The 21957-nt window shown below is 47.6% G+C and overlaps 1 protein-coding gene and 1 long non-coding RNA gene across 5 annotated transcripts in view; one reads left to right on the forward strand and one right to left on the reverse strand.

Annotated features, from left to right (window-relative positions):
- The window catches only part of PSD3 (pleckstrin and Sec7 domain containing 3), a 100145-nt gene that overhangs the window by 14457 nt on the left and 63731 nt on the right, over positions 1-21957 (forward strand). For 2 of the 3 annotated variants that reach the window (XM_035310195.1, XM_035310193.1), the window contains exons 3-4: positions 12238-13306; positions 14643-15035. In XM_035310195.1, coding sequence (XP_035166086.1) covers positions 12238-13306; positions 14643-15035 — 1462 coding nt within the window. Of the gene's footprint in view, positions 1-8596; positions 8814-12237; positions 13307-14642; positions 15036-21957 lie in introns of those variants that run through there. The other variant, XM_035310194.1, reaches the window with a different exon arrangement.
- On the reverse strand, positions 253-9430 carry LOC118156277. 2 transcript variants are annotated; one of them, XR_004746210.1, is made up of 2 exons: positions 9259-9430; positions 253-4500 (listed from the first exon to the last, which is right to left on the reverse strand). It is a non-coding gene; the product is annotated as an uncharacterized LOC118156277 (long non-coding RNA). The 2 variants fall into 2 exon arrangements; XR_004746211.1 differs by having other exon boundaries at positions 253-4560.

Below are 21957 nucleotides of genomic sequence, written 5' to 3' on the forward strand. Positions count from 1 at the left end.
ACTTGGGTGCCGGTCACACTCAGCCAAAGGGCTGGCAGAGGAAGCCTCAGCCCTTCTCTGCAGTGGAGCCATCTCAGCCACGTGTCTGCACTCCGCATGCCAAAACATGGCTCTGCCTGGCAGTCCTTCCAGGAATGCCCTTCATGAGCTGCACGCTGCTGTTCCTACTGCTAGAGGTAGATAAGATTTTAATTTAGATATTCAAGGTGGTACCTGAACTGCTCCCTCCTCTGTATTTAGTAATCCACGTTATCCAGATGTAGTATCTAATTTTATGCCTAAGGATCAGTCTTGTTTCTATGTTTTTCTTGTAAATGGAGGGCGTTTTCTACCTTTTCCCAGTCCAAGCTTAGAAGACAAAGAAAGAAAGAAAAAAAAAAAGTAGTTACTAGTAGTTACTATACCTATTTCTTTTGCTTCATTTTAATTACCACCAATCCCTGCCCTCTTTGCAAAAGCATTTCCTCAGGCTGTTCTCTTTGCACCTTGATCCTTTCTAAATTGCAAACTTTCTGGAATGTCACTTTTAATTAAAGAAGATTCCCTTCCTGCCAGAGAAGGGCAGCACTTTGTACAGGAACAAGCTGTGTATGGTCTTCCACTTCAGTCAAGAGAAAAAAAAAATAAAGAAAAAAAGAAAAAGCAGAAGTGAGCTCTGGAAAGTGAGTAACAGCTTCTCCTGGATTTTCTAAAGTTAGGTCTTCCACTTGGGAAATCCTAGTTGCAGAGCAGGGGGATAAACAAAACCACACAGATGCTTTTGTTTAGGAATTTTAAAAACTTACAAATTGCCATAGAAATGTATATCACATTATTACATGAATCACAATGACCTCATTTCTTGTTTGGGGAGAGACAATATGAGAGCACTGTCAGCAGGCATTAGTACATTTCCAGAGACTGGCATTAAATAAAGCATGCTGTGTCTAATAAATCCAAGTGAATCTATTGTCATTACTAACCAAAACAATTATCAAATGTAATGAGCATTCCGTGCTGCATTGGTACTTAGAGTTAAAATAAAGGGCGGCTTTATTGGCTTAAGTGTGTACTTTGCCATATTTTTCCTGTGTTGCTTCTTGCCTTGTTTCTGAATCTCCTTCTGTAGCTTTATTAATCAGAAACCACCAGTAGGGGCTAACAGCCAGTGAAAAGGGTGTGACTTCAAGGGAGAGTTTCCAAATATTTAAGTGGTTAACATCTAACATTTGTGAATTGTACCCCAAAACCGTGTTGTAAAGGTGCTTCTTCTATACCATTATGCCCACAGAATTAATGTCTGTGATAAATATCAAGCAGAGTCTCAGAAAGGGCCCCTTCCCTTATGGCAGATTGGTCCCTCTCCTTTCAGCAGATTTGCAGAAGTTGAAATCTGGATGGGACCTAGAAGAGCCTTCTCGCCGTGTCCTGGCCAGCTAGACCTGTACTTGGCCAGCCTGGGATTTGCAGCCCCCTACAAAGGGGTCTGTGATAAAACAGCCTTTGGCTGTGATAAAGGTCTGCCAAACTGTACTGCTTCTGCTGTGTGTTTTCCCCACCCAGGATGAGAATATGTGCTCTCCTCGAGGCCCCTCTTCCCCTGCCCAAAACTGAGGTTCCCAGCTGCACAGCATTGTGCCTACCCGGGCTGGTTTCTTGCTATCACAGGCAAAGGCAGTCTCCTCCTCCTGGAAGATGCCAGACCAAAATGGATGCATGAGAATGGTGCTGCCCCTTCTACTTGTTTTCTTCAAGGTATCAGTTGTTTATTTACTGGAGATGGATGACAACTGGGCTGGCTCAGGTCACAGTAGTACAAACCCAGGTCCCTATGCACCAAATCATAGTTTCCTTTGATTTAACCCATGTTGAAGATGTCATGGTGTATCTGCAGGGGATGAAGACTGTTTCGGGAGAAGCAGTTATGCCTGAAAGTCTTTCTTTCCTTCTCTGTGTTAGATGGGGAAGGGAAAAAAATATCACTGAAAATCCAAACCAACCTCCTACTTTCTAAAGTTGCCTTTAAAATAAAGATGACATGGTTTTCATGGGTCAAAGTATGTAAGATTTCAAACAAACAAGTGACAGCAATAGGGCCCAGGAGCAGCACTGGTGTGTAAACTTAATCAGGAGAACAGCTTGTCAGTGTGGGCAGTAAAGCTGAACTTTCATTTATCTGACCTAAAGAGGTTTCACTCGTGCCTTGGCTGGCCTCAGAAAATGAGAACATAATACATAAGCTGCTGAATGGCTTAATTAGTTCTGCCTCCCAGTTTGTCCTTTCTCTCAGACACAGCCATATTGCCGAAGCCCTGCTGGATGCTGTTGAGAGTATGATTTTTTTAATTGGGTAGTGAAATACTTGTACTGGAGAAGACACTTCACAGAGAGGGACAATGACTGGGGGATGGTGTAGCAAACACTTCTGTTTGCCTTGGTCTCTCTCTGGAGACAGCAGACTGCTAATAAGCTGCTGTGCTGATTTTTGCCTTCCAGGTTTAAGCTAGCGGTCATTTTCACAGGAGAAGAAAAAAATACCTGGTTAAATGTGTGTAGAAGAAGTGTTTCATTGCTATATTCAAATGTATGTGCTAATAAAGCTACCACATGGCAAACAATTCCTCTTTTTTCTCCTTCACTGCCCTTGGTCTGTTCTTATTTGGGAGATTTGCAATCCCAGATCGTCTCTGTACTCGTCTTTTGGTCTTCAGTGTGTGACTCTCCTCTCTGGCTTTCCTTTCTCCTCTGTCCCTGGTTCTCCTCTGTCCCTGGTCGTCCTCCCTGAGGCAGGTGGGCAGATGTATCAGCACAGAAGCAGGCCCCTGGACCCTCGTTGTGTGCAGGGAGGATGAGGGGACACGCGTTTTCCTGCCGAGGCCTACTCGTGGGGCTGCAGCGTGCCGCCTCCATGGCCTCGCGGCCCTGCTCCTCGGTGGGACCCCAGCCTTCTGCCTCCAGCAAAAGAAAATATTTTCTAAAATCTGAACTCAGCCAGAGCGGACAAGACGTCTTCTCAGCCTTGTTAACATAAAGGGCACTTGTATGGGTCTGGAAACGTATCCTCCTCTGGAACTGGCCATGCAAACAGTGCTCTCTATTGAGCAGCTCTATCTCTTAGGCTTTGGCAGGCTGCAGAGTACTGATTGTTATGACTTTGCAGTTCATACATTTAAATACCAAAAAAAAAAGAGTTTTGACAAATGACTTAGTCCTAAAAAGTGCTTCCTTGGGGAAAGAAAAAAAGAGGAGGGGAACCCTACAAAATAATTGCTTAAAGAAACACAAAATCCAAGACCTCCCTAATCCCTGTTACTTGATGAAAGAAATCCAAGGGAGTTGTTAAGAAGCAAATATCTTCTTAAGATTCATGAACAGTCTTTTCTCTGATACTTCTAGAAGGGGAAAGCTTTCACCCCTCCTCTGTAGCTAAGTGTATAATCTCATTCTTCACAAAAAAAACCCTGTACAAGTAGTTCCCGGGTTGCTATGCAAATCTGGTCTTTCCCAACAGCTGCTGGAAGGAGCTTGTTTTTGAATTCCTGGTGAAACAAATAGCTTTTTGGAAAGCCTGTCACTCGCTGTTTTGTGTACAGTGAGGTGTCATGAGGCAACTGAGCTCATTTAACAGCTTGCTTCTGCCAGAAGAGATGGTCCCAGCCGCATGCTGCCGCGGATTGTCTCATGCTAGATCTTGTGCTCATCTGTTTTCTTAGCAAGTGTAAGCCAGCAAAAATGGAGTAAAAAAAAAAAAAAAAAAAAAAAAAAAAAAAAGTTTAGTTTCTTCTGGCAGTGCATGCTGAATCACCTTTCCAATGGTCAAACAGTGCCAGAGCTGACATGCAGAAGAAAGTGAAATATGTACTTTAATCCATGCCACATACCCATTCCTGAACCTGAATCATGGAAATAAATGCATTTGCTGTAGAATTTCTTTGGCTTCTTTCAGGAGCTAAGGAAGCACACAGTGGCTGTTTTTTTTTGTACACCCTTTTTCACAGTGTCACAGAATAATTGAGGTTGGAAGGGATCTTGGGAGATCATCTAGTCCAACCTCCCAGCTCAGGCAGGGTCCCCTTGAGAACATTACCCAGTATTGTGTCCAGATGGTGGCCCTGTATTGCTGATTTAAGCAGCCTTGAGAAAGTTACCCCCTTATCTTTCTGTAAAATACATATTGCTGACTTTCTAGGTTGACCTTTGCTCTTCTGCTTTGTTTTCTTTCTCTGCATCACTTCCAATCATGCATGTCCAGCTCTGCTGCATCCTCCTTGCTCTGCACAATGTGACACCTTGCTGATCCTCACTCTAAAACTTCCCTTACATCAAATTTGCTCACGTACTGCATCATCCTCATATTAGCATGGATTGCTAACTGCAGTCTTCCCCAGTGCTTTAACCACATCTCTGTCCATTTTGATAATACCGCCCTTTGTCATGTTTTCCTTTCTTGCTCTTTCGCATTTCCAGGCAGTCTTGAAAGTCTAGGCACCCTGCGCTGTTTTCCTCTGCAGTTCTGCTTTCCTGAAAAAGTACAAAACAGTATTTTCTGAGGGTTGAAGTCCATGTTACAGTGACCAGAGCCTGTGAAGTTAAGTATGTCAAATGTTCATTTTAGATATGTCCTGCAACATTTAACAGGGGTGCGTGCAAGACTGGATTCCTGCATAGCTAAAACCTGTAGTGCCCATGCACTCTTAACTGAAATTCCATCGTTCTGTTGTGCCTTCTTCAATCTGTAAGCTTAGCTTTTGTTCTTTCTGGGGCGCTACTGCCATTGCTGACACAATGAAGAGAGCAGGAGCTTTTAAGTGGTAGTTTGGTATCACTATGTTTTATCCTAATTGTCCCTGATGTTTGCTGTCTTCTTTGGCTGGCAGTGAGGCATTACGCGAGGTCCATGGCTCTGCAGGAGGAAATTGCATGTCTTGTGACCTGCACTTGAAAGCTGGGTAGTTCAAGTTATCATAACCTACAGCTGCAGGGAGGAGATTACCACATCCTTGACTCAGTAAACAACAAAATTGTTTGAAGGCCAAGGGTTTAGTACAAATAATAGTTAAAACATGGGCTGTTTGTTTATTGTTTTTTTTTTTTTAAGGTGCAGAATTAAACACTCAGCAGCTAGGAAATGCCAGAGTTGAGGCAGTAATTACCTCCCCATTTGTGGGCTGCCGGCTGGAGCGGCGGAACGCCCTGACACCAAATGGACAAATATCTGGGGGCCTGGTGATGCTGGCAGCCCTTTGGTGGTGGCTGGCCTTCTTTGGGAACCCAGAGCATATGGGGTGCGGGCCGAGCTCAGCAGCAGCTGGGCAGAAATGCTTTCCCAGAACAACAAAGCCAAGTCCACAAGGCACAAAAGGAGGGGCTCAGCTGGCTGACTTGATCGACCGGCCGTATGTGGACGCGGTGGGGCACAGCTGCATCGTTGCTTATCCTCGCCATCGGCTCCGCTCCTCTCCTTTGCTACAGCCCTGTCATCTTTTGAGACAAAGGAGGTAGGCAGCACACAGACAGAAGCCCTCCGTCGTGTTGTAGCCTTGGTTTATCTCTAAAGGCTTATGGAGAAACAGCAGTGTAGTGTCCTGCTGCTAAAGGTGGCTTGATAATGAACATGTAGAAGACGTTTAATTAAAATTACATGGGTAGATGAAATTCTGGCTTGTTACCACACTGTAAAATGTAACATGGTACAGCAAATGTCTTGCCTATTCACATTCAACACTTTAACGAGCGCCTTCTGCTCTGGACCCCTGGGTTGTTTATTGACCACCATTCAGCTTACTGAGGAAGGGAATCTCATTCTCTGTACTAGCTTGCTGAAGAGTACCCGTGCCATGTCCAGCTGCACCTTTAGCAGCAAAGACTCCGAGCCTGGGAAACGCACGTCCCTCTATGCTCTACTTTTATTTTTGCTGTGTGCTTAACTCAATATCCAGCTCCTGGGATGCTTTGAAGATGGCTTACCCAGCTTTCTCTTAGCCCAGCCAATTGATCCCAAATCTCAAAATGCAATAAATGACATCCTCTCACAGGGGTGTGTCTAGTTTCCTCAGTAGCTGCTGCAAAGACGCAGGGTTTCTCAGATTGGTAAGCAATTGTGTGTTTGTTTTTGCTTTTTTTGTTTTTAAGCTGTCATTTCTACTTTGAAGTCTGGAGCGGTTTCTTTATTTGAGAATATCTTTCCATTTAAAGGACTTGTTGAAGGTTTTAAAAAGATTCTTTAAAAATACAATATTTTAAATACATAAATGCAGGTGGATTGAGGGAGCTACAAAGTCTTCACTTTATAGGTGTTGTGGGTGTCAGAGCAGCTGTGGGTTGTCACTGCTCCAAAAGTTTGTGCTTTCAGCCAGAGGTTCTTAGGGAACTTTTTAAATAATTCTTGATAATGCTGTATCTATCTGCACTTGGAAAACCACCTGTTAGGAGCTTCCTTTCTAAATCACAGCAATGGAAAAAATATAAATTTAGGATTCTTTTTGGATTCACCATTTTAATTTTGAGCTTAATGCTTATATTTTCCAACTTTTTAAAACCCAAACTTAAGGTTCTTTCTGTCACTGCAGGCGGTGTGCCTTTAAAGAAATGAAATGCTTTGCATAAAACAAGACCCACTGACGTCAGGGTAGTGAGCCCAGTTTTTCCCTTTGTGTTCCCTCCCGCTCCCCCTTGTGCTAGCAGCTGTTTCAGTCTACCCTTTCACTTTCCAGGGTAATGACTCTGGGGACCAAGCTATCTCACTGACCATCTGTGGCCCATGCAGCAATTTGTAGTGGATAATCCCTCACGCTAAGCTCTCCCAGCACGTGCTGTATGTTAGTTTTGGACTGGGTCCTCTTCTGAGCTCACTGCGGGCCTGCGAGCTGCTGCGGCAGCGTGCCCTCTTTCCTGCAGCATGGGGAGCGATGAGGTGCCCAGTGGAGGGCTGTTAGTTCAGTGTGGTTTGAGTTACACCGGAGGCTTCCAAACCCCATTTACCACTGGGAAATGGCTAGAATCTGTAACAGAAATACGTAGCTGGGTCACAACGTTATTTACCTAAGGCTTTCCATCAGAAAGCACATGATGTGGAACAGAGCAAGAAGACTTGCAATTGTAAAAAACCACACATGCACACGCACATACATTTTACATGCTGCTCTCGTCATTGCTTTCTTAGTGGACATGCTTTACACTCAAAACTCCTCCGTCTTCCTTTCCCAAGCAGTGATAACCTGCGTGTCACATCATCACTGGCTGCAGGAGCTGGAGCTGAAGGAGCTGGTGGAGGTGCTCTTGGTAAATGTACCTGGTGTGAGAGTGGCTGTCCTGGGGCAGACTGAAGGCTCACCTACTGCAGCCTCTTGTGGCCAAAAACCAGAATTTAGGGAACTAAGTAAGAACTACACAGAGCAGTACTTCCCTGGTAACTTCTTCCAGCAGCCTGCGGGTTGGAGGTTTCCTGGTGGTCCTTGCTAGTGCTGGATGGATGGTGTTCTGCCCTGTGCCGGTCAGTTTAACTTCTGAGCTGTCAGCCATCACCAGGTCTGTGCCCCTGGGGCTCACCAGTGACCCCCTCTGGTCCTCTCTTTTTGGGGTGAGGGATCCCAGACTGCATGGTTGTTTCTTATGCATAGGCTCATCTGTATCAGTATTGGCTCCCCTCACCTCCACTGTGTGTTTGCTAAGGCAAGCGTGGAGGCGGCAGTGGCGTTTAACCTGTGCTTACTTTCTAGGCACTTCTCCCTTACCTCTTTGCCCTGCTCTCCCTACTTCTGTCAGCTCCCATATTTCCACCAACCTATTTTTTGCATAAAGCTGATGGGCTGGTGGACGCCTGGATCCAGCTTCCCCAGGTGAGCAAGCTGCCCAAAAGTCCAGAGCGGCTGCAAGCGGCAGAAACCTGTGTTTTCACTCAGCTTTGGCTAACACAGGACTATCACGGCACGGAGAATGACATCATTTGGCAAAAGGGCTGCTGATGGTGGTGTGGCAGCATCCCTGCTCTCCCACAGGCAGGGGCCGCTCCAGCTCAGCCTGCGCAGGCACAGCTTTATAAATCCGAATAGTTTTAGTTACCACTGAAGTTGCTGCCCGAGGGAGTGCACGATGCGTGTGGCTCCCCCTCTCCAGAAAGGTGCAGGAATGATACCGTGCCGTAACTGCTGTTAATCTGTTCATTAAACTTTGTCACCCAGAGATCATTTCCTTGCAGTGCACCCATTGTTTTTACGGCCCTAATTTGCCATTTACAAATAAAGGCAATAAATGCCCGCAACAGGAGAAGATAAATGGTATGGTTCTGCATGCGGTCTCACCTACATGCTGCTAGTGATCAGCGCAAGGAGCTGCGGAGAAATAACATGCAAGATGCCTGCACTGTTGTGTGAAACCTTCCAGCTCGGTAACGCTGAAATGCCGTCAGGCGCCTTCTGCTCTGAAACCAGCACGCCACTCTCAGGATCACCATTCTGCCCCTTTATTCCTCTACGAACGCGGTTATTATAACCGGCAGTTAAGCACAAACATCTCCCTGGCATATCATCAGGCAGCCTGTGCTGGAGGAGATTTTTTTTTTCCCCCTGCAAGCTGCCAAGGTGGACTCCTTAGCTCCGGCGATAGACTGAATGAGACTGCAGTTCCCCCATCAGTTTCATAATACTCAGAAAGCTTCCATTTACATCATTGTGTGCAGTGCAGGGCAGCAGCTGCCAGGAAATTTGAAACTATTTTGATTCCAGTTGACTAGAACAGCAGCAATTGAATTAGCTGGTATCGCTATAGATAAACTGATGATCTGTGCATTTTGTTTCTTTGACCAATGGGTAACTGCTGGAGCTACAGTAACCTCTGTGAGTAAGGAGACTGTTCAAGCAAATATATCTGATTTCTCTAGCTAGCTAATCTGTCTGTCTATCTATGTATATACTGCATAGAGAGAGAGACACACACCATTCTTTTGTAAAATGTACCTGTAAGCAAAATGTCTGTCTATGCTTGTAACTTGTGTTTTGCTTCCTAGAATTTCCTTTTATTATGCTGTAGACAAGCTTGATTGAAATGGAGTGGCTATTTACCTATGAAATATCATATCTATGCCTGATTTAAGTCATGAATTCTTTCAACCTCTAGTCATACGAAAGGCTGACAGCTGCTGTTAGGCTATATTTGCCCGTTTTCTCGCCACTCGCCCCCGTGCTGTTTTAGCTCGCTCTCTCTCCTTTTCATTATTATTATTATTATTTTTTGCTTTGTTGAAAGAAGCCACCTTCAATGCAAAGTAGAAATTGGTGTTACCTGCGAGTGTGTGTCCTTTCATTGTTTGTTTGGTGGTGGGTGTTTTTTTCCCTGCTCATCTTCAGTGCGGTCCTTAAATTTTGTTGTTGCCTTTCTAGCCTTGTTTGTAATGCAGTCATATTGGGGGATGGGGTTGCACAGGATATGCCAGTAGCTGCAGCAAGACATGATGCTGTGGTGGTGGATGGGAATAAGGGAGGAGTTTCCCTTAAAGAGCTCAAGCTCCTCCAGACTCCGGCACCTGAAGTGGTGCACGGAGCCACGGGGAAGGCTTTGCCCCTTCCAGGAGCAGGTGGTGGTGGTGGTGGTGTGCTGCAAGGAGCGGGGGCCTCAGCAGCGTGGTGCTGCCTGACGCAGGGGGGACAGGCTGTCGCTTTGATGCCACATTTGATTTTTATTTTTTATTTTTTTCCATTGGGCGCCGAATTAGGCAATGTTTCTCCAGGATGCTGTGAAGGCGAGAATCCCGTTTGCTTGTGGTGACAAACTGCAGCAGCAGAAGTCCTCCCAGAGCATTGCTGCTGGGACCTCAGGGTAGAAAAGGCCTTAGGTTTCTACTGCGAAGGTGCCCAGGTGAAACACTTGCAGCTTGCACGTATGGCAAGCTCCTGTACGTCTCTGTGTGCCTGTGTGTTCTCTACTCACCGCTTTTCCTGAGAGTACCAGGCTCGCCAGAGGGTAGCGTTTGCTTGGGGGTAGGTTGTGAAAGAGGTTGAGGAGAAGCAAAGCAGAAACTTGTTCGGGACTGTTCACTGCTGTAAGCGGCAGCCATCGGTGATGGATGGGGCGTGCAGCAGTGTGTGCCACACTCACTGCCAGAAATAAGGCCCCCTCTGTTTTCCCTCCTGTCAGCTCAGAAGCTAAGATAGCAATTAGCAGAGACGAGCCTGGCCCCTTGGCAGGAGCTGTGTGCGGTGCCTTGTCGGGGCTTGGCCTCCAGTGCGGGTTGGCTGCAGCCCAGCCCCGTGGGGGGCCGGGGGGACACCGATGCTCCGGGCTGCCTTCCAAGGGGCCAAGTGTGCGGGTCAGAGGGAGGCGTGGGGGTCCCAGCTTGTGTGGGCACTTCCCATTACCTTCCTTTGGGATGTGCTGTGCTCCGCCCCATGTTGCTGGGGATTTGGAGCTGGAGGGGCATCTGCCATGGGGGGCACCCCGTCTGGTGGGTCTGCAAGCTAAGAGATGCTGTAGGTAGAGCTGAGCCCTCCAAGGAGTGTTTATTGACATCTACAGTGATGGGGCAGCAACTGGCATTAATGCTGCAGCACCCTAGCATTGTGTGGCTGTGCGACCAAATTTGTGTACATTGGGGGCCGTTTATCTGGGGCTCCCAATCACGTAGAAAAAGCACTGTGCCTGGAGATGCTTGTGCAGGGAAAACACATCGCTGTCTTCTTCAAACTCAGCTGGTGCACCCACACTTGTGGGCTTAGAAACGCCATGACAGAAGCAGGCTAGCAGTGCAGATGTGGACAGGGCATCCCTGCTCCTCACAGCCCCGTGGGACCTTTGTCTCTAGTCTGAGGCTGCGTGACTTTTGCAGCAGAGGTCCCTGCTTTGCCCAGACACTGTCCTCAACAGCAGCTGAGTCATGTAGGTGAAACCCGACCCACTGAAGTTTCAATCAAAGGCATGGTGATCCTGGAGAACCTACTGGGGAAGAGGCTTGTTTGGTGTAGTCCGAGTGTCATTTTGATCCTATGCACACACACACACGCTATGTGTGGTATTCACCCTGTGGATAGAGCTACTGGCTAGTTAGCTGCCAGGTGTGACCTGCTTCTCCTTGTCTTTATAAACCACTGGCAGATACATAGCCACGTTCGTGTGGTGCTGAATGCGCGTTAAATTAGCCTCCCTTTTACCTTGAAAATAATTAACCGCAGCTACATGGCTTCCCCCTCAGCAATGGCTTGTGGCCAGCTTGGAGTGGAGACAGGCATGTGATGCACCCCCAAGCAGGGCAAAGTGTCCAGATGCACGTGGGTGTCTGGTTCCAGATCTGTCCCTCTTGACATTTTTTGGAGTAGGTGTTTGGGTCTTCCCCTTCATTGTTTGGTTTAAAGTAATTTAAACTCCAGGCTAGGTCATTCTAGAAGTGTGCAGCAAACACAACTGCTGCTGCTTTTTTCCAAAAGCTCAGCTCCAGCTTGGACTGTAACATCAGGTGGCCAGATATGCGTCAGTGTGCCATCCATGGGTCCCTCTGAGAACAGCTGATTCTGTGTTACCCGAGAACAATGGGGACCACTGGGTGCTCGGCTCCTTTGAAAATGCCACCATCAGTTTTCTCTCCCTCTCTGTTTACATCAGTTTGAAAAACAGCACGAGGATGGAAGGGTAGCGAGCTTTTTGTGAAAGAGTGAATTTACTTTTTTTAGCAGAAAATGTGAGCTACTCGGGATGGGTGCATTACTGCAATGTGACCTTCAGTTACCTGAGTTGTTAAAGGAGGAGGGTAGTACTGGCAGAAAGTTTAATTGCCCATTAATTGCTGTGTAATTTAACTAATTGGTTCTGTGGAATATATGGGGTGTGGCTGATCACCTTCCTGATATTTCATCTTTATAAGTGAAAATGACCTAGAAGTACTTTTTAAGTGAACACTACGTATGGCACATGCTGTGGATGGATGTTAAACTTCTGAATATCTGCTTCGTTCAGCCTTTGTGTTTGGCGTGTGGCCTCAGACTATTCATGGGCCACTGGGACCCTTTCTGAAGTGTAGCAGACATTTTTGGCATTCCTTCCTCGGCAGTGCAAGCTTCCAACATAGGGCTGCCCAAAAACTCGTATGCAAGAGGACCAGTTGTGGATAACTGCGGTGTGAGAGCATGCAGAAATGAGTTAAACAGAACGGTATTTTCCCTGCAGGGACAAACACAATTGCTCTGTTCTGAGAAGTCTGGGATGGGGTGGTTAGGCTTTTTGCTTATGCACACAGTAGATAAATCCACACTCTTTTTTTTTTTTCTTTGGCAGGTAGTGGCCATGGAAGTAGCACGTTGCTCCCCCACACCATCATCAACGAATTTCCAGAGTACGGCACTATAGAGCCAAGTGGAGACGCACTGAGGACATCATCAGAGGGCCAGGCAGAGCCTGTGACGTGCAGCCCAGAAGGACGGGACGGTCACCAGGTACCCGGCGGGCCTCCTCCTCAGCCTGCGGCTTCTGTGGATGAGTCTAGAGCTCACACTAAGGCAGCGCAGCTGCATGCTGCAGAAGAAGGCTTACAACCTGTGGGTAACGTGCCAGAGATTATGAAAATCTCTCGACGGCTAGAAGCAACAAAGGTGCAAGAGAGAGCAAATACTTCTCTTGATTCAGAGACGCACATGGAAAAAAAGAACGTTCCTGGCAGCCAAAATGTGCAGACAGCCAGAGAACCAGTTCCAGCAGGCCAAGAAAAAACCTCAGACATGCCTCTTCCATCTGAGCGAACAGCTGAGGAAAAAATGCATTTGATCGTAGAGAAAGATCTGGCTGCAATATGGACTGGAGAAAAGCAGTCCGAGTCCTTGCAAGCCACCAGTAATAAAACTGAGGAGGTCCACACAGCAGGGGAGACAAGCTGTCATAGACCATCTGTGACAAACCTGGAAGCAGCCAGCAGAGTGGAGGGGTGGGCGCATCTCGAGGAGTTTTCAGCATACAGTCAAGGCAAAATGCAAATGGGTCCTGAGAGGAGGCTCTCTAAAGAGGCAGCTGTGAGCAAACATGTAGAATTTCAAGGGGTGGAGATTTTATGGCTGCAAAAAGCAGAGGAGCAGAGCAAAAAGAAGCATTCGCTGCTGGAGACCGCGTCCGTGGAGAAGAAGGCATTCCCCAAAACATCCAGCCACCCTGGGCCGCCAATGGTTTCCCCGGGCTTGGTTGCCTTGCCGGACAGTGCTTGGAGCGAGGTCTGGGAAGACCCCAGGCTGGGAGCTGCCTGTGGAGCTGCTCCTCTGGCATTGCTTGATGAAAGTGGGGAGGATGAAGTTTTTGTGAAGGACAGAAAGAACCGCGGCGAGGAGGAGACCACTGTGCTAGTGAGAGGCCAGGGCAGGTGAGATGGCTTCTGAGGGATGCGGGGGGGCGGGTGAGTGTCTCTTACTGCAAGCATGGGACTTTTGCCTACCCGTTTAGGAGCTGCTGGTGTGCCATCAGTGGCAACTCATGATTGTCTGCAGCATGGTGGAAATGGTCATGATTAGTGTGCAGTGGTGGGGTGGCCAGGGTGTGAGTCTGGGCTGAGTCCTGTCCACGCTGTGCTGCTGGAGTTGCAAATCAAACTCAGGTTTGGAAGTGTGAAAGTGTCTCTTCCAGTCTGCCCAGTAATGATTGTGTGACAAAGCAACTCTGGCAGGTGTAGCTAGGATGGTGCATAATTACATATAGGCAACACACAGGCCTGGCCACATGTGCCCTGCTAGATGTTCTGGTTTCGGGCCAAGTTCATGCAAGCACAGTGTGAGCACCTCTGTGAGGTTGGATAATGAAAACATTTAGCCAAAGTCACTTGTGGGTGAATGCAGTGACGTGCTTTCTGTGTTGTCTGCCTATTTACTTATGAACTGCAGGCTGTTCTCTGTGAGAGCATCCCGATTTGCTTGCCCTTTGCTCCTGACCATGTCTGTAATGGTGTGCGGGGTGCCCCACAGCTGCGGGCAGGCCAGCGGGGCTTGTCGGGGAGCACCCAGTCCCTTGGGGCCCTCAGGACTTGCTCTAGTTACTGCCTGGGGCCGCGATGGTTTCAGCACTGATGGCAGACAAACGCCGTGAACACCTGAGATCTGCTGCTGCCAGGCCTCAGGCCCTGCTGCCAGGTGAGGGCATGCAGATCTCAGCTTTTGGGCAAAGTGAACATAGGTGAAAAGCTGCTGGCTTCCCTCAGCTGGAAGGAAAGCTCAAAAAAATAGCCAGTAACTGTACACAGTGCTCTGCCCGCCTTGTGTCATGTGAAGGCCAGGCCCATGGGGCTCCTGGGCCAGGCTCTTGCTTCTCTCTTGTTTTGGAGAGGCCTCCTCAAGTCCTCCAGAGCCTCTGGCGGGGCTTGTGGCTCTGGCCTGGCCATCAGAGATGGTGCTAGCAGAGAGTTCATGATTTCATGAATGCATTAGCAGCTGATGTTAATTGTTAGGCAATATCATGCCTCCCTCTGCAATGCTTTTGCCCATAAGACTGTTTCCTTTCATGTCCCCAGGACTGTAACAGAGTGGAGAGGGAGATGTGGTGCCCATTGTGAGCGGAGGCGGTGTGAGATGCTGGTGGGTCGTCCACGGTGTGGTCTCCTGCACGAAGCGCAGACCTTTCTGTCCAGAAGGGTGGAAAACAAGGAGGTCCGCTCAAAGGTCCAAACCTAGCTGCCAAACTGAAACGAGCTGTTTGTGCTTAATTTCCAGGATAATGGAGGAGGGGGAAGCAGCCATGGGGGGATATGAAGATGTCCTTGGACAGAGGCACTCTGACGTCTCCACTGATCTGTACAGCTCGCAGTTTGAAAACATCCTAGACAATGCCTCTTTATACTATAGCGCGGAGTCACTGGAGACGTTATACTCGGAGCCCGATAGCTACTTCAGCTTCGAGATGCCACTCACTCCGATGATCCAGCAACGCATGAAGGAGGGCAGTCAGTTTTTAGAACGGACTTCAGCCTCAGGACAGACGGATGTCTTTCAGCTTCCCCCTGACAGGGAAGCAAAGAGCTGCTGTGAAGGGATCGCCAATGGCTTAAGGGATGTAAGCGAAACGCTCTTCAGAGGAGATGTCACAGAAGTTCCTCGTTTGGAAAGGTAAAAGTAGTGGATGAGCTTTCTGTGTGTGTGCTTAATTTTCCTGATGCCTGTGTACTTAAGCAGACTGTCTCATAGTGTAGTTATGCCTCTGCACGCTGCACGTGCACCAAATGATTTTCAGGGTAACAGAGTCAGGTGTGGAAGAGAAAAGAGCCATCCAAACCTGCTGTTTATTAGAAAGTACAAAATTTACATGTTTTTGGAAGGTGTCTCTGTGATAGTTATATCAATAAAAGGCTGGCCTGTATTGCAGCATCTGTGGGATGTGTCCCTGGAGGTGTTAGCTACCTGCTATAAATAAACACTGTTCATCTTCACTTACACCTGGATTTGCTTACAGCAATTCTAGGAAATATAAAATCCTGTGCACATACACAAGTTATCCAAATGCAGCTTATGATCTGGATGTTAGAGATGGGCCTTTGGGCATGGCTTTTTCTCTCGTGAGACCAGCAGGAATTTTGCTGGTTTCTTCAGCTGGGATGAGGTTTTGCTCCCACTGTGTCCTAGCAGTTGCACTAGTTAATTGATTTGTTTTACTAGTGCGCTAGCAACTGACAGAGAGGAAGGAGTGTTGCAAAAATACTGAAGATCTCTGTTTAGGTAAAGGGAGAGGCAAAGAAACATAGTAAGAGAAGAGTTATGTGAGAAATAAACACTGGGCTAAGTGGTCAGAAGATACTGTGTATTTATATAAACTCGCTATATGAGCAAACTTCCCTTATTATGTGTCGATCAAAGGGAGATGGGGATATTGAAAGGCAGCAACACACAAAGTGGGGGAGGTACAGCCAAAAGCAGTAATGTTTTTTTATTACTCAGCAGTAATGAGGGGTGAGAGACCTCACAAATGACTAAGATGCCTCGGGTCGCCATCCTGCAGGGACAGGCTGTTATCTCAGAGCCCTTAGACTATTCCCTAAGATGGGACTTGTCTAGTCTAAGTTTTGCAGAGCATGAGTGGCAGGAGGTCTTTTATGTGTTTTAGTCCTTTTGTGCAAGTGTGAAAGAAGTCCTTTGAGCAGAGGTAGTTTTGCCAGCTTCATGGATTAAGGTACAGTTTGCCCTTAAAAGATCAGGGAGAACTTAGTAGTTCAGGTTTTTCATTAATTCTACAGGAAAAAGGGTGTTAAAATCTTCTGCAACCTTGAGCTGCTTGATGCCATTAATAAAAAGTGACTGCTAATCTGCTACAAGGAGTTTAGAGCCAGAAACTGAGGTCAGTCCTGACGCTTGGCAGCTCTTGCTTCCACTAAAACCTGAGATAGCCGTAAGACTGGAGTAGTGGCAGACAAGCAGCACATACAGACCCTGATCAGATACCCCACAGTCGTAGCCTCAAGTGTCCCACATACTGAAAAGTACTGTCAGAGAAGGTCCACATTGGGTTATTGAGACAGAAGTTTTAATGAAGACAAGGTGAGCTTAGGTAATGCTTGCGATTATGTTGGTTGCCTACTTAGTATGAATTTCATGCGGAATTAAGTTTGATTGAATTTAAAATTGCAACCATAGTGAAATACTAACAGAGGCCTTTAAAAATCCCTCCCTTCCTGTACTATAACAAGAAGAAAGAAATGTTCACAACAGTGGTTTTGTGGCAAAGCCCTCCTGTTGTAATCCGCAAGGTGCTGGTAAGAGCACACCCCGAGAGCTCACTGTCTTACGGCAGGTACGGATAAAGAACGTAGCTGCAGCAGAACTGCCAGCCACGGATGTGCCCAAATGGGTAATCCTCCAGACAATAACTCAATTAACCATACCCCCACGGCGATATTCTAATACTACATCGTATTACACCAGGGCACAGATGGCTGGCAGATGAGCTGTGCTGTACTGCTGGGAGCCGGAGGAGACCACGGTGTTGTCGTGGGCAGTTGAGGAGTGCAGCGTGCATGCAGGGGGTCGCGTGGGATTTATTCATGTACGGATTGAGGCGGACTGTCACCATGGTGCTTGGTTTGAACCAGAAATACCTGCCTGAACCGCAGGTACTATTCCTAAGGGGAATAACAGTACATGATTGTGTTGCCTGGAGCAACCCTGATGTGCTTTTCTCACCCGCATGTCCACACGCGTGACACCTGTGAGGTATCCTTCACTCCTTCCGCCACAGGACAGCGTTTCCCACAGCACTGCAGAACCCAGAGGTGTTACAACCTCAGCAGAGAGCCTGCCTGTTGCTGCCTGAGCATCGGATGCTCTCCATGAAGCTGCTGTCCTGCAGCGCAGCCCCGAGCCACCGGAGGGCTCCTGGGGCACAGGAGCAGCGGCAGCAGCAGCCAGCCCTGCAGGGGAAGCAGGGGGATTGGTGAGGGAGGGTGCTTGCAAGGGGGACGGTGCAAAACTGCAGTCAGGCACGATGATAAGCCTGCCCCCCACCTTTTTTTTTTTTTTTTTTTTTTTTCCTGAATTCAGCTTCCAGCTGAAAGCAAACAAAAACCGAAACCAAACACTCTGCAGCTCCCTGCGTGCTGGTATTTCGGTGACATGAAAAGTGCGTGGGAAAGTGCGTAGGGGGGAGTACACATCCCGGTACCAGCGCTGATTTATGGGGGAACAGACTGTGAAATACTGACAGCTCTTCTTGGTCCTGCACAGGAGGAGAGTGTGGATGTGAAAGCAAGGGATTTAATGCCTTACACCTGGAAATTGCACGCAGTGTGTCTATCTCAGAAGAAGCAGGTGTGGTGAGGTTGTCTTGGGAGCAGGTAGTCAGCACTGCAGTCCTTTTGGGTCTCTGTGGAAGGATCCTGAGCATTAATGGCACACGGACCCTAGATGGCGTGAGGTTTTAATGCACAGCACACGCATAACCAAGTCTTCTAATGAGTAAGCGGGAGGGTAACATCCTTTTCAGCTCTTAGGAAATCACTGGCTCTGGGAGGGGTCAGCTCTGGTATGTGAAGGCCAGTCACATGCCTTCAGAACTAGAAAAAAAAAAAGAAGTGAAAAAAATGATTAAAGGCTCGCGGGCTGCAAGTTCCTATGGGCTTCTTCGTGTCCGGATACTTCGTCCCTGCTGTCCTATCAGCTGCCAGCCATGGGTAAATGCAGTAAGTCCCAACGCAAGCTGTGTGATGCTGACCATGCCTCTTCTGAGGGGGACTTGTGGTGCTTCCTTGGGACAGGTGGGATGCCAGCTGGCCTGCAGGTTTTTCATGCAGGACCTTGCAGAAGGACAGGTTGGCTTGCTTAGGGAAGCAGTCCTTTCCCAGCAGAGCTTATTTGTCCTTTGCATCTGGCTCAGAGGAAGGGAGAAGGGGAAGCTTGAGGTAGTTGTGCGTGGTGTTTATGTTCTTTCAGGAACAACTTCAGCTCTTGCCATTATTTTGGGTTTAATCTCTTTGGTAGTTATGTATTACGTCTGGGGAAAAACAAATTTTTGCTGCTGAGGTGGGCTTAAGTGTCCTCAGATGAGGGTGGGAGAACTGGGAGGAGGGTGTGTGTGTGAGAGTTTTTGGACCTGACTGATAGGTGTGCAAGTCCCTGCAGACACCTGTATGCCAGGATGTGAGCCTCCTTCTGTCTCAGTTTGGTGTGTCATGTTGAGAAGGAGAGGGGCTCAGGCTCAGCATCTGGGTTTTAGTCTTACTCAGAGAGGCAGGAAAGCTGAGTATTTGCAAGGTGCTATTGAGCTCGAGTTTGCACGGTCCAAAGTAGGTGTAATCATTCATGCTAAATCACAGTGGGAAGAAGGTATTTCCAAAGCAGTAAGATAAAACTCACTTTCTCCTCAGGTATCTTTGCTATATATACAGTGAGCGACAGAACATCTGTGTGTCTAAAAGCAAGGAGTTCTCTCTGTGATGATAATCTTTCTTTCTACTTCCTAACTTTAAACAGAGAATTTGTTTTAGTCACTTTCCTGCATTCTTTGTAGCAGACTTCGCATTCCCTCTTCCCTTGTACGTTCTGATTGTATCAGAACAAGAAAGGAGAAAAAAAATCCAGCTTCTGGCATTTGTCTTCCTGAGTTGTCTTGGAAGGTGTGGTCCCTGTTGGTAGGACATAGCCCAAGATTTTTGCAAATCCAGAGAGAAAAGCAAAAAAAAAATCTGTATTGCAACTCCTAATCCTCAGAAATGCTAACTATTTGCCACCTGCCATCGGCTTCAAAGAACTGCTGTTGCTCAGCAAATTTTGCAAGTCCTGTTATTTTTTTTTTATTATTATTATTTTTTTTTCTTTCTCTTTTTTTTTTTTCCTAGCAGTGCAAACTCAAATTTAGTCACATATGTGTTCTTCCGCAGTTCAAGGGGTGGTGGTGGGGAACAAACTCCTTAAAGCAATCTGGTAGTTCTCAGCATAAATGCACACGAATGTAGACTGTACTTCCCACTGATAGTCAGATTACTCTGAATGTTTGGGCCTCTCACATTCTTGTAGTAGTTCCCAGCTGTTTTCCTTCTTCTGCATGTCAGTCTCTTCCAGTACTTTCTTGTACTCTTATTCCTTTTTGGAGATGGTAAACTTTGTTGATAGATAAAAGTCAGTTTTGATTCTGCTCTCCTGGTTGATTCTCCTAATTTTCCTCCCAGTTTATCAGTGTTCTGTGTGCCAGGTAGACTTCTGGCTTTCAGTTCACTTTTTTTTTTTTTTTTCTTTTTTTTTCCAGTGTTAGCTTATATTTGATTTTCAGTATAAACCTGAGACTCATTACTTGCATATTTAATGTGTAACCTTTATTCATGAACTTTATTAGTCTGTCTAGCAGCAGCCTGGTAGGACTCTTTTCCTGTTTGAAGACTCCCTTTGTGACTTGGCTGATACTTTTCACGTGAAGCCTGCCCAAGGGCTGCTTTTTGTCCTTCACAAACACCGCACCTCAGAATGAACTCGGGGGACCGCAGAGAGCTGGGGCTTTCAGGAGGTGTTGCCATCCATCATCCTCTGCTTTGGAGGTACGGAGAGGCAGGTGGTGAACGGTGTTCAGGTGAATGCTGGGTGCTTGAGTGTTCACCGCTGTCCAATGCTAGCTTTCCTTTTTCCCATCTCTTCATCTGGGTGTGCCTTTAAGCAGTGTCGCTGGGAGCAGTTGCAACTTCCTCTCCAGCTGGTGTCTTTTCTGGCTGCCTGGTTCTGCACGTTTTGGCAAGCTGGCCCTGCTGTGATGGATGGGTCAGTCACGCTTCTTGCTGCTCCTGCTGTTGGCAGTGTGTGACAGAAGAGGAGCTCTCTGTAGTTGTCTTTTTCTGCCAATTCTCCCCTGAAAACACCCATTTAGAAAAATGGGATCTACTTCTCAAATCACTGCAATGACAGCAACAGCAGCTGCAGTTTCAGCAATTATGAAATAAGCTCGTAGTTTTTGTGAAGAAGGAGTGATGCAACAGTGTGCTGAATGGGACTGTACTCTGGAAAGGCTTACACTGAGCGAAGGGAGCAGAAGGCACCCTTGAACCTGTCTGACGGTGGGTCGAGGCTGTTGTGCTCCCAGGCGCCTCTTCAAAGTTGCAGAAACTGTATCTCACCCCATTTTTTTTTTCCTTCAAAATGCAAAAAAAAAATATGTCCGGAATAAGGAAATGTATTCTGAGGAGTATTGCTGGTTCTTGTCACAGAAGATTGAATGCATCAGACGTGTCTGCAGCCAGAGAGCAAGCAAGCACGTGCTGGAGTGCATTTGCCTGCATGTGGGCTACTGCATCTGCCGTTGGTAAGTGCAGAAGCGTGGATGTGGCACGTTAGGTCCAGGTAAAGAGAGAGTCTAGGCGTAATCTGCAGCGGTAAATTGCTGTCGCTGCTCTGAATCTGGTGGTAGCATTTTGGCAGCTGAGGATTAGTCTCAGTTTAGAAACTTCAAAAATGTTGAGCCACTCTGATCAGCATCGTATTCCCTGCAGGAGGGTGGCATCACTATCAAGGCTCTGAAAGCACAGTATGAGTTTGCCTTTGCTCTGGCTAACAAGGTGCTTGTGGTACAAGTTTAGTAGAAGTTTGTAAAACCGCTTCTAGCTGCTAAATAAACTGTTGTTTTAGGGGAAAAAAAGGGTTGCTGACTCCTCGCCTCTTCAGCTCCCAGCCTCCTCCAAAAATAAAACAAACAAAACAAAAATCCAAGCGCCGACTGAGACAGAAAAGAAAAACGCGTGGCAGCCGATAAGTTCACGGCACAAAGCGCTCAGTATAAAGCTGTCAGCGGCTCAGCTCCTCAGCTGGCATGCGTTGGCCTGTCTCCATTAAAGCCAAAGCCATGTAGGTCAGGAAGCCTCCATTCACCCAAACCTCTGCCAGCCCCGAGCCGGTGCCGAGGCGCAGCCTGTTGTCTCATCCATTAGCCACGTCTGGCTGCCGGTCAGGCCCCCTCTGAATTACTGCGGGTCGCCTCTCTTCCTCTGGGTTTCTGCCGGGAGAGAGGGAGGCGGCGAGGAGGCATGCACGGCTCCGGAGGCGATGCAGCAGCGCCGGTGAAGAGCAGGGCACATAGCGTGCGGGCGCCTCGTGAGCACAGCTGGGTGAGCTGTGGGATGTTGTGGTGTTTTTTTTTGTTATTTTTTCCCCACTTTAATTGCTAAAGTCTGATTTTTAAAAATTATTATTGTTATTATCTGTTCTTTTTGAAGAAGGGCACTCTGTTCCACTGCGCGGTCGCAACGCAAAGCTGCTGTGGAGTGATGCTGCCCGCACTGAAGTGCTCCGTCTGCTGCTTGCAGGGGAAGGCACAGTGCCCGGGTTTTTACAAGTCTATTTTCCTCCCTGCCAGGGGACCAGCCGGGCCAGCTGCCCGGATAACACGTGTGCTCCTGGCACCCATCTCCAAGCAGTCGGCCCGAACACACAGGGCTCATGTGCAGCTCCGTGAAGTGGGTCTGGTGGAGGGAGGCTGCTGGAGGCAAGCGGGGAGAACCTCGCTGGCTTCCTGAGCATGCTCCTGTGCCAGGGGAACCTGTAGGAGCAGCATGGAGAGATGTCACGC

This window comes from Oxyura jamaicensis, chromosome Z (genome assembly GCF_011077185.1).
Source record: "Oxyura jamaicensis isolate SHBP4307 breed ruddy duck chromosome Z, BPBGC_Ojam_1.0, whole genome shotgun sequence".
Taxonomy (NCBI): domain Eukaryota; kingdom Metazoa; phylum Chordata; class Aves; order Anseriformes; family Anatidae; genus Oxyura; species Oxyura jamaicensis.